General features: G+C 36.4%; 1 protein-coding gene across 4 annotated transcripts; it reads left to right on the top strand.

Annotated features, from left to right (window-relative positions):
- The first annotated feature begins 2,893 nt into the window (after positions 1 to 2,893).
- Positions 2,894 to 10,976, top strand: LOC128518452 (uncharacterized). 4 transcript variants are annotated; one of them, XM_053491559.1, is made up of 14 exons: positions 2,894 to 2,941; positions 3,283 to 3,304; positions 3,657 to 3,728; positions 3,835 to 3,968; positions 4,339 to 4,452; positions 4,573 to 4,630; positions 4,956 to 5,054; positions 5,454 to 6,149; positions 6,233 to 6,409; positions 8,172 to 8,314; positions 8,644 to 8,745; positions 8,924 to 8,981; positions 9,203 to 9,292; positions 9,365 to 10,976. In XM_053491559.1, the coding sequence occupies exons 2-14, from the start codon at positions 3,286 to 3,288 to the stop codon at positions 9,586 to 9,588; spliced, it is 1,986 nt and encodes a 661-aa protein (XP_053347534.1). In that variant the 5' UTR covers positions 2,894 to 2,941; positions 3,283 to 3,285; the 3' UTR covers positions 9,589 to 10,976. The 4 variants fall into 4 exon arrangements, 3 of the variants coding, with proteins under 3 accessions (XP_053347534.1, XP_053347537.1, XP_053347535.1); XR_008357729.1 differs by lacking the exon at positions 8,924 to 8,981 and having other exon boundaries at positions 9,365 to 9,392; XM_053491562.1 differs by lacking the exon at positions 4,339 to 4,452.
- Positions 10,977 to 12,017: the final 1,041 nt, after the last annotated feature.

The following is a 12,017-nucleotide window of genomic DNA, read 5'->3' as shown; positions in this document are numbered from 1 at the left end:
TTCCTCCCACAGACCAAAGAAATGGAGATTGGGTTAATTTGGTGTTTCCAAATTACCCATAGTGTGTAAATGAGCATGTGAGAGTGTGTGCCTGCCTTATACAAATATGCTCTCAAAAAGTTGCTAACTTCAGCCGTTTTGGAGAGATATATGTGCCCCCCAAATGGCAATTTTTCAGCATTATACTGTCTCACTTTAAACAATAATCTTTTAAAATGCATATTATTCATATTTCTTTGAGTATTGACAATAAAATTGGTATAAGCTTCTAGAAACAAATAACTTATAAACAATTTTTTACTTAAACTGGTTTTTGGTTAAAACTTAAAAACAAAAAATCTGTAGTAACCATGTCAAATTCATGCTGCAATATCTTAACCGTTTTGCATTATAGAATAATACACCTTTTCAGGTTTATGTCTTTTCATCTAAAATCTAAATTGGTCAAGTTTAATCTTAATGACAATTAAATATAATTAAAATTACGACAATTAAATGTGTTTCTTTTTATTTGATAAAAATATGAGTATGCATATAAAAGTGCGTATGCATATAAAAAAAAAACAACCCTGAAGCATGGATCAGGAGACAAGAAGCCATGGATTAGCACCCCCTCCAGTGTGTACTCCTCCTCGTGCTCTAGGTCTCCTGGGAGCTCCCCATGGCCCTTTACACAGGATAAAGCACTATAGAGTATGAGTTACTGAGTGAGAGTGTTAATAACAATTGATTGGAAAAAACAGGGAACTGGTCTATTACAGAAACTCAAAGTGTAGTGTAACACTTCAAATTATAGGAGGAATGAATATACACATATATGTACCCTATACACAGTGAGTTGTTATTATAATGTTCCAGTTATATTTTATACACAATATTAAGGAAAAATTATTTGAGAACATCTACCTGTCACACCCATCTGTGCTGCCTGGTTACTTAAAAACCTCAGAGGAGCCAAATGCTTTACATCTGATTGTGTTTTTGTTATGCATGTCTCATATGCACATTCGAGTTGCGAACTTGCGAAGATACAAACGTGTTCGCGCATGTTCAATCGTGCAAGTTAGATCACATGTCTGGCGTCCATTGTCAGGATGTCCGGAAGCAAGCGTAAAAAGAAGCACCAAGCAATAACAATGAAGACAAAAGTGCATCATCTAATAAATCTATGCTACAAAATCATGTAGACAAATGTTTGTGTCCTTATTTCAGTAACTTATTTTTTTGTTATTTCTTTTCAATAACCATGCAGAAGTTATTTTCTTTGAAATACAAACTTGGACATATGTGCTACTCACATTTATTGTAGCTTAATTTGTGCTAATTACAATCAGCCAAAACATAATATTGGTGCTAATTTTATTATTATATTTTATGTTATACATTTAATACAGAAAATATGTGTGCCAAATAGGCTATTTCTGAAGTTTATGTAAAATGGGCAGGGATCAATCTTGTCTCCCTAAAAATGTTAAGTTGCTAACTGTAGCTGCTTTGAAGAGATGATTTTATATGTGCCCCAAAATGGCAATTTTTCAGCATTATACTGTTTCGCTTCAAACAATAACATTTTAAAATACTAATTATTCTTATTTTTTTATGTGCATTAATTCTAAAATTGGTGTAAGCTTCTAGAAACATATGACCTGTAAAAATTTTTTAACCTAAACTGTTTTTTGGTAAAAGCTTAAAAAGCAAAAAATCTGTAGTGTCTGTAACCATGTCAAATTCATGTTGCAATATGTTAACAATTTTGCATTATAGAATGTTGTTGGTCTTTCGGCTGCTCCCGACAAGGGGTCGCCACAGTGGAATACCCAGTCCGCACTACAACTTGGCACAGTTTTTTTATGCCGGATGCCCTTCCTGACGCAACCCTCCCATTTTATCCGGGCTAGGGACCGGCACTGCATCCAGTGGCTGGGGTTTGGGCACTGGCTAGGAATCGAACCCGGGCCTTCCGCATGGCCACTGAGCTACCAGTGGCCTAATTTTGCATTATAGAATAATACCTTTTTTTATGTTTATGTATTTTATCTGAAATCTAAATTGGCCAAGTTTAATCTCAATGACAATTTATTGATTAAATTAAATTACATAAAAGGGGCATGAAATTGTATTAAGAAAATGTTTCTTTTTATCTGGTAAAAATATAAATGTGTATGCATATTTAAAAAAAAAACGAAGCATAGATCGGGAGATAGGAAGCATTAAGTATTATGAAATATTGTGTTATATGATCCTCTGAAAATTCACTTTTTCACCTAGATGAGACACTTTTTAGCAACGATATCATGTTTTGCTGGGGTGCAATCAGACTTTTATATGTTTATAAGCAACAAAACACACCTGGACCCCAGAGGGTCAGTGTACTATTCTCAGTGTCCTGACCTAACATACTGTATCAACCTGCTGTGATGGGACAACCCTAAAGCGCGTGCGCGCAGTCTCCGGCACGCGCACAAGGTAGTGATGGGAAATTTGAATCATTTTAGTTCTTTGAATCTCGTTCATCTAAATGAACGAATCTTTTTTTGAGTCATTTTGGTAATTTGGTTCATTTGATAAGAAATAAAATGAAATATAAAATTTTCAATAAAAAAAAAGACCCCCAATACGTCCACAGATTTTCAGTAATGAAAATATTACAATGGAGCTAAGGACATATTATAATAAACAGAATGAGTATCTCACCTCTCATAGCTTCCAGTCTTCGTTTTTTTGAATCTATTGCGTTGCATAGCGTCTATGGGAGTCACGTGACAAAAGAGTCACTGAGAAAGACTCGCTCAATTCTGTTTTGCGATAATTTGCGCATGCGCGCCCAGTAGAAAATGAACGAATCACTCTCCGAGACTACTCGTTCTTCTGAGTCACGTTAAAGATTCGTTCAAAAAGAACGAATCGTTCATGAACGACCCATCACTACCAAGACAAGCAGGTAACGAAACCTTTTTTGAGCGTCTCTTTAGCTAGGCGTGTTTTATTTTCCTTAATTTCTGACATTGTTGAGTCAGCTGACTTTTTTTGACAGTTCCAAGTAAAACTTAGCGAAAAAGCTCCTCCAGTTTAGCTTTTTTCTTTTTTTTTTTTTTTTTTACCGACTCCCATAATAGCAGTCACGTTTAACTTTTAAATGAAGCTACTAACGACTGCAGAACTAACTTTGGAGTAATTTAATAAACTAAACAACACAGCTTTCATTTTATTTCATTCAGAAAAAAGTTGTTATTTACCAGTTTCTTTTAAACAATTAAACTTTCTTTTTCCCCATTTCCTCAGTAAATGATGCATTCTGAGCAAGGTAGGCTGACTTCTTGTTCTCACATAAACATGTATTTATTGCACTTATTAACATAGCTTAAAAATAATGGTACATTTTAACACATTAAAATGCAAACTGCTGCTTAAATGAGCTTGTTAAGGGCTTTCCAGTGATACCAAGATCACCTTGCTGTGACAAACATTGCCCAAGTTACAGGATCACTCATTAAGGCCATTTTTAATTTGTCACGAAGATAAATACATGCAATATCCTTTTAAATAAATTAATGTTGTGTAGCCTTATTAGTTTGGGGTTTTTTTATGTTGTTTTTTTTCTTCTGTTTTTTTCATGCATTTAGATCTGTCAGTGTCTTTATTATTTCTGTGTTCAGGCTTCCAGAGTCAGCTCTTTAAATCCATGCAAACATACCTATGCAACCCAGACAGAGTACAACCTATTATAGGTACTGATGCATTGCCACATTATTATTATTATTATTAACATTTGTTTTGTTGGAATTATATGAAACCTATCTATACATACTTATCTTAAGTGGTTAATTTTTTTAGGTCTTCGTTCTGTAATAGAGTTATGCACGGCTACTAAGCCTCCCATGTACCTGTGTGAGGTCTGCATTGTCAGAGCCAACATGACAGACATCAAGACCCACATTACCGGCAGTCTTCACAGATATAGCTATATCGTAAGTCATTTTAGGAGAAAGGAAACCACCACAAGTGACAAGACAAAGAAACAAAGAAAAAGAACAACATCCGGTTTACAATATTTAGCCATGACCCGAAAGGGTGTAAATGATTTGATGTTATATGGAGGCCAAGAGCCCTAGTAATAATAAGACTGTGTATATATCTAGTCATTATTTGTCAAGGGTTGGTTGCTTTTTTATTTACCTTTTCAGAATTATTGGAATAATCAAGAAACGTCCAAAAAGCTCTCAGAATTTGCTAATAAACTCAAATTTTATGATAAGCTTAGACGGCATTGCCATTACAAGGTATCTTTTTACCTTGTAAATTTACAAGACCCCTTCTGTGTGTGATTTTACCTATTAGAAATCGTGTCAAACATATGAGCTGGGAGCTAATACAGATCTGGCTCCTCAAGCTTGGCATCTGTTAGACCTGGCCAAACATATAGAGAAAAATGAAGGAACAGGAAATGTACAGGTATAATACATGGATGTGTGTATTTGGAAGACTTTTTTCAAAGCATGGAATTCTTGCTTTATGACTTTGTATTTCTTTGTCCCTGTGATTTTTTTTTTTTTTTTTTTTTTCCCTCTAAAGGTGCTACATCTGCATGAAGACATCTACAAGGAAATGATATCACAGCCTATATTAGATGGTCTGTCCTTGTATCTGTTTTGTTTTAGATTAGTGGTTTTCAGGGCCTTGACTGGGATTTTCATGCACTGTATTTATGGAAAGTATCAAAATTATCAGTGCAAGAAAACCCAAACATCCAAAAGTGTAATTGTGTCCATGAATTAGAACATCCACTGTGCTACTTTAAGTTTACCTTCTTATCCTTCACCCTATTTGAATTTCTTTTTTATTTGTTTTTGTTTTTTATTTCATGCAGCTTCATAAAAACCTTGTTTTAAGTTTTCTTTTCCTTCTTTATCCTGTGTTCCTTCTGTAGTGTATTACTTTTTTTCTGTTCTTCTCAGTACTTGCACAGGTGAAGCAGATACAGCAGACACAAACAAATGTCACTGAGTTCCAGTTACCATTTTGTAGGACAACCACAAAAGAAACACATTTTAATGGTAGGTAGAACTGCAAAAAAAAGTATTATAACCATGAAGAAATGTGAATAAATCTAGGCTTTTTATTTGGATCAGTTGTTTACTACTTCTTCTCATTATTATTATTATTATTATTGTTTAGACTTTCAGGATATGTATAACATTTCCTTGTTTATGCTGTAGACTATATAGGGTACAGTCACCTTCCTATATGGATACCTATGTAATCAACAGATCCTCTACATTAACATCTTTCAAAATGCTTTTTTTAACTGTTTGAATATTGCAGAATAGCAGTATATTGTCATATTCCGTACCAGTAACCATTATCTATTTAAAATTATTCAACTGTTTTCATTTCTTATCATTTTTCATGTTGTAACTTTGAAAAAAATGTATTCTTGTGTTTCTACATTACAGATGATTATTCTAATTATTACGGTGACCTGTATCAAGTCACACCAAGCTGTACTACACCACCCAGTCTTATGTCTTACGCCACTGTTTCCAGCAAAATGTCAAATGAAACACAAAACCAATTTAAAACCCAGAATCAAGTACAATTTTGGTTTCCAGCACAATTTCTTTGTCCAGACAGAGACACTAGTGCACAGGGTTCAGTAATATCTCCAATCCAAGCTAGTACTCAAAGTTTACCTGGATACCCTCTTCCAAATTGTTTTTCCAATTTAAATCCAACCGCAGCCTTCAGTTCAATCCCTGCGGCAGGGGCATTTCAAACATGCAATCCCATCAATGACTCAATGCAAAATGTTACTGTGCATGAGGAGAAGAATGCCCATAGCTGGGAAAATGGCTTCAATGCATTTGAGTGCATTAGTACTGAATCACCCTCATCTCACACCATGCAGACAACCAAACCCAATTTTAAGCGTGTAGCTCACTGTAAAAACAATTCTCTGACAGTGACCGTTACCCAGAAACGAAACCCTGAGCAGGGAAGTAAACAGGATCATCTCGCCACCTTGAAGATGAGGAGCACTGGAACCCACACTCCAGCAATCATCTGGAATGAGGATCATTGCCAGAATAATGACTACCTTACCAGTGAAGAACTATACAGAGACACAGATTGGGTGCTGAATAATAGAAAAGGTAGTGATTTTCATATGTACATAACATGCATACAAGCGTCACATTAACTGCATAAAATTGAATGTGCTTTATGTATTTTATAGTTGGACATGAGGAAGGGCAGCATCCACAGCCTTTCACAGCTGATGATGCTTTGTTTATGTATGAACACATGGATCAATATCAGCAACGTAACAACTATTCAGAAGAAGATATTTTTCTGCTACAGAAAAATAACGAAGATTCTCCAGAAAATTACAGTGGCACACAGCCTCTGATTGGTAAATACTCAAATACACATATTAAATACACTCAACAAAAATATAAACGCAACACCTTTGTTTCTGCTCCGATTTTTCATGAGATGGACTTAAAGATCTAAAATTCATTCCAGATACACAATATTACCATTTCTCTCAAACATTGTTCACAAATCAGTCTAAAATGTGATAGTGAGCACTTCTGCTTTGCTGAGATAATCCATCCCACCTCACAGGTGTGCCACATCAAAATGCTGACCTGACATCATGAGTAGTGCACAGGTGTACCTTATACTGCCCACAATAAAAGGCCACCCTGGAATGTGCAGTTTTTTGCTTTATTGGGCGTCTGGGGACTCAGAACCGGTCAGTATCTGGTGTGACCACCATTTGCCTCATGCAGTGCAACACATCTTCTTCGCATAGAGTTTATCAGATTGTCAATTGTGGCCTGTGGAATGTTGGTCCACTCGTCTTCAATAGCTGTGCGAAGTTGTTGGATATTAGTGGGAACTGGTACACGCTGTCGTATACGCCGGTTAAACACATCCCAAACATGCTCAACGGGTGACATGTCTGGTGAGTATGCTGGCCATGCAAGAACTGGGACATTTTCAGCTTCCAAGAACTGTGTACAGATCCTTGCAGCATGGGGCCGTGCATTATCTTGCTGAAACATGAGGTGACGTTCATAGATGTATGGTACAACAATGGGCCTCAGGATCTCATCACGGTATCTCTGTGCATTCAAAATGCCATCAATAAAATGTACCTGTGTTCTTTGTCCATAACAGATGCCTGCCCATACCATAACCCCACCACCACCATGGGCCACTCGATCCACAACATTGACATCAGCAAAGCGCTCACCCACACAACGCCACACACGCTGTCTGCCATCTGCCCTGAACAATGTAAACCGAGATTCATCCGTGAAGAGAACACCTCTCCAACGTGCCAGACGCCATCGAATGTGAGCATTTGCCCACTCAAGTCTGTTACGGCGACGAGCTGGAGTCAGGTCAAGACCCCGATGAGGACGACGAGCATGCAGTTGAGCTTCCCTGAGACGGTTTCTGACAGTTTGTGCAGAAATTGTTTGGTTATGCAAACCAATTGTTTCAGCAGCTGTCTGAGTGGCTGGTCTCAGACGATCTTGGAGGTGAACCTGCTGGATGTGGAGGTCCTGAGCTGGTGTGGTTACACGTGGTCTGCCGTTGTGAGGCCGGTTGGATGTACTCCAATATTCTCTGAAACATTTTTGGAGACGGCTTATGGTGGAGAAATGAACATTCAATGCACGAGCAACAGATCTGGTTTACATTCCTGCTGTCAGCATGCCAATTGCACACTCCCTCAATGCTTGTGGTATCTGTGGTGTTTTGCTGTGAGACAAAACTGCACATTCCAGGGTGGCCTTTTATTGTGGGCAGTATAAGGTACACCTGTGCACTACTCATGATGTCAGATCAGCATCTTGATGTGGCACACCTGTGAGATGGGATGGATTATCTCAGCAAAGCAGAAGTGCTCACTATCACACATTTAGACTGATTTGTGAACAAGTGTTTGAGAGAAATGGTAATATTGTGTATCTGGAATGAATTTTGGATCTTTAAGTCTATCTCATGAAAAATCAGAGCAGAAACAAAGGTGTTGCGTTTATATTTTTGTTGAGTGTATCTATATATATACAGAGATATATATATATATATAGAGATAGATGGATAGATATTATTTAAAAAATACCCTTTTGTGTTGTGACCGTTTTTTGTTTTTACAGGTCTGAATGCTGTTATCAAGTGCCAAAGTTTAGCTGGAGATCCGCCATCGTGCTGCTACCTGTGCCAACCATGTTCTCTGAAGGTGTTAGAGAGTGACATCATTCAGCACTTAATTAGTCCTCTGCACCAAATCAATTACATTGTGAGTTATGTATGTACAGTATGTGAGTGTGTAATGTTCTTAGTGTTCTTTCGAACTCGCGATAAAAATGAAATGTAAATTTAGAATGTAAACCAGAACAAGTTCAGCTAAAGTAGGCTTATTTGTTTTTCTGGCTGTGTTAACTCCTCTGTAGTCAATGGCAACTTGATTTGATCTTTTAGAGAGCCAAGTCTCAGTTAAACTGGAGAGTGTCTGGCACATGCAATTATTGCACCCAAAGTGGCCACTACTACTGGTTCACAAATCAAACACTAAAGTGTTAATAAAGTAGGTTTTTAGTGAGAAATGAAAGTCACTTGTGTTTGCAGAATTTTCAGTATCCCCACTTGTCAAACTGCCACAGTGGACTTCAAAGTCTGGAGACGATCGCCATGCAGCTGGAACAGGAAGAAGGTAGAGGACAAATGAAGGTATAAAATTTTTGAGTTCCTGTTACTTTTACTTTTTAACTTAACGTTCATTATTTAGTTACATTTTATATTGAGATCATTTGAGAAGTTTATAATACAGAAATGACTCATAATTTCACTGACCGCTACTAGCTTTTACTGGCATTACTGGTTTTACTAAAAACATGCCGTTTCATAGGTGAGGAGATTATCTGCATGTCTTTTTAATGAGGTGCTGGAGCAAGATTTCTATTGCAGTGAGTATAACAGATCACTGTAGTAGGCACAGGAAGGCATTTTTGAGTCTTTCTGGATCACTTCTTTTCATACAGTACTTGTTCATTTAAAGTCCATTGAAAAATCTTTAGAAATTCTTCAAGAATGTGTTTAGGTTTTTTTTTTTTTTTTTTTCCTTTTTTTTTTTTTTGGTCACTGTCCTTCTCCAGCAGTAATGCGTTATATTAATATCTTACTTTAGGTATGAAAGAATTAAACCTTGGAAAAGGTTTGACTGAGAAAACAAGACTAAATCAGAAAGCAGTGAAGAAAACGAGCAGAATAACCCAAGGTAATTGTGATTTTAAAGTCTAAATTTTAATTTAATGAGATGTCCTTGTCTGACACATTCTTGTTTCCAAAGACTACAACACCCCATTGAAACGGACAGCAGGACTTTTCGACTGTGATGAAAGTGCAGCTATTGGAAAGCCTCTCTTCTGTCATAAGAGGGCAAAGAAAAAAGGCAAGAAAAAAGCTAGGCTCTCAGAGCCAGTGTTTAAAGTAAGCCTTTTGCTGAATGAAGGGCCTATGCTTGTGAACAGAATACCCCCAGTGAAAGAAACAGTAGCTCCTGAAATTGAATAACCACATATATTGACTATAATGTACATAACCTTAAGAGGCCATTCAACATGTGAACAAATGAAGGTATATGTGCCTCATGCTGTCTAGTTTACCTCAGGAGTCTTGTTGACATATGCACTGTAATTTATTTCATGGAAAAAGTGTTTGTTATTAGTAAATTGGTGGTCTTCAAAGAAGCGAACCATCTTTTAAAAATATGATGCTACTCCCTGGTGGCCGGTTGGGAAATTGCTAATGGAGACACATTTACTTTCGCATTCATCTATACTGCTTTATCCTGTATACAGGGTCATAGACTTAGGGCACGAGGCAGGGTACAACCTGTATGGGTTGATTTGGGAAAAGTAGCCCAATCTCATGTTTTTAGAATGTGGGAGGAACCCGGAGAACCTTGAGGAAACCCACCAAGCACGAGGAGAACATGCAAACTTCATTGCTAACCTCTTCGCCACCATGCCATCCTAATGGAAACAGTCCTGCCAAAATAAATCATACTTGACCCTGGTTTAAGAAACACAGATTTGTTCTACTAGATAGGACACAGGATTTTCGGCAGTCATAAAATGTTTGGAATTATTTTTTTTTAAAGAAAAGGAAAAAAAACATGCACATATCAGATTACTCAATAATCTACAATTAATTTATAATCCTGGCTTTTCAGAAATACAAAATAATCCAGATTGTTTGCATTGCACTGGGATGTATGCATGTTTTGTGTGCAACAAAAATAGTTATGAAGAATTTAATCCAGTTACTCAAAGTTTTGGCCAGCAGATGGCAGTGAGCACCTTTAAGTTAGAGCCTGAAACTAATGTAGATATTTGCTGCTCACCATGTGTCAACCACTATGTTATGTACATCTGTATATATTTTGTATTACTGTAATAGAACACACAAATTTTGTTTATTATTTTTGGAAATGTTTTGATAATGTTTTATAGTTCTGATAATCTATCCCACTTTTTGTCATTTGTTCAACCCTTTAATGTCCCTAAGAATGTATTTGTAAAGCAAGAAAAGAATACAGAGAAAAAAAAACTTTTAGTGTAAAACACTTATCGGTAAACTATTTCTTTCCTATGATGGATCAGATTCTGTCACCGACACTTATTCGGTTTGTTGTTCTTTAAGCAAACAGGTGACACAAGTAATTTTTGCAGCAGACATGGTGTTGCCCTGCTGTAAACATTTCACCACTATGATCAAGGTACCCATGCAGTTTCTGGTTAAATTTTGTGACCATATATAAGTATGACTTGTTTGTATGTAAATATTTACGTTGTTGTTTTACGTTTCCAGTATAGTCTGTCTGACTGTTAAGTTATCCCTATTTGAATTGAACAAGATGCAATACATCCTTCACTTTATGTTCATTAAGTTGAAAACCATGGCTGTTATATTTTAATAAAAAAATTAACAAATTGTAAATACTGTTATTTGAGTCTTGTTTGGGGGGGGGTAATTCAGTACTTGGTGAAAACAATAACTGTTATTCTATTTTGTATTAAAAGCAGCATTTTGGGGACAAGATTAAACCTTTCTATTAATGTTGCTGTCTTTATGAGATGTTGCAGATACTATAAAACTCATACCACCCTTATATAACCCATGTAATACCCAGGAAGGATAATCACAAGCGTATAGAAATATAATCAAACCAACCTTGAATAGTACTTCGGTTTTTAAGAAGTAGGTAACTTCTTACCGGAGTAACCGGAAACCAGAGTACCTGAAGGTAAACTATGGTATGTTTCTATGTAGTGTTCAGAACGTTATGAGTTTAAATTTCATGTAAACTGTTTTTGCACAAGATTTTTTTTGCATATTTTAAAATACCCAGTAGTTCTTTTGAAGTATCATGCATGAAAGATGCAAGAATTCTATCAAAGATTATTACTGGAAGTAGTTATATAGCTGTCATTTAAGTATGTTAGACATGTTTTAATGAGACCACTGACAAGTAAATAGGAAAGGTTTTTCACGTTGATAGAAACCTCCGAGCTAACAAAAGAAATGCTAAATAAATGTATACAAGTCTCTAAAACAATCTAGTAATGATTTCATTAATTTGATACCCCACTTATCCTATGCAGGGTCACAGGAGGTCCTGGAGCCCATCACAGGAGACAGGAAGGGTAGATGCTGACCACGTTGCCTATCCCTTGCAGAACACACATTGGGGAGAGCATGTAAACTCTCACACACACTTGAGGCATAAATCGAACCCTCAATTCTGAAGATATGAGGCCACAGTGCTAACCACTACACCACATTCCCACCGTTTTCTTTTATAAAAATGGAATATACTCATTATTGTTTTTCTGTTATTAATGAAAAAAGGGTTTATGTAATAATGCTAGCTTTGTGTATATATATTCTGTGTAATATGTCACAATATATCATGTGTGTATCTTGTTGTGTAATATCTG

The sequence above is a fragment of the Clarias gariepinus genome, chromosome 3, assembly GCF_024256425.1.
Source record: "Clarias gariepinus isolate MV-2021 ecotype Netherlands chromosome 3, CGAR_prim_01v2, whole genome shotgun sequence".
NCBI lineage: Eukaryota > Metazoa > Chordata > Actinopteri > Siluriformes > Clariidae > Clarias > Clarias gariepinus.
This window is presented reverse-complemented; position numbering and strand designations above follow the sequence as displayed.

What these genes read in the sequence shown, in the direction of transcription:
- LOC128518452 (XM_053491559.1), top strand. An exon ending in ATCACAGCCTATATTAGATG is followed by an intron (nt 4,631 to 4,955) that starts GTCTGTCCTTGT and finishes TGTTCTTCTCAG; the next exon opens with TACTTGCACAGGTGAAGCAG. An exon ending in AACGAGCAGAATAACCCAAG is followed by an intron (nt 9,293 to 9,364) that starts GTAATTGTGATT and finishes TTGTTTCCAAAG; the next exon opens with ACTACAACACCCCATTGAAA.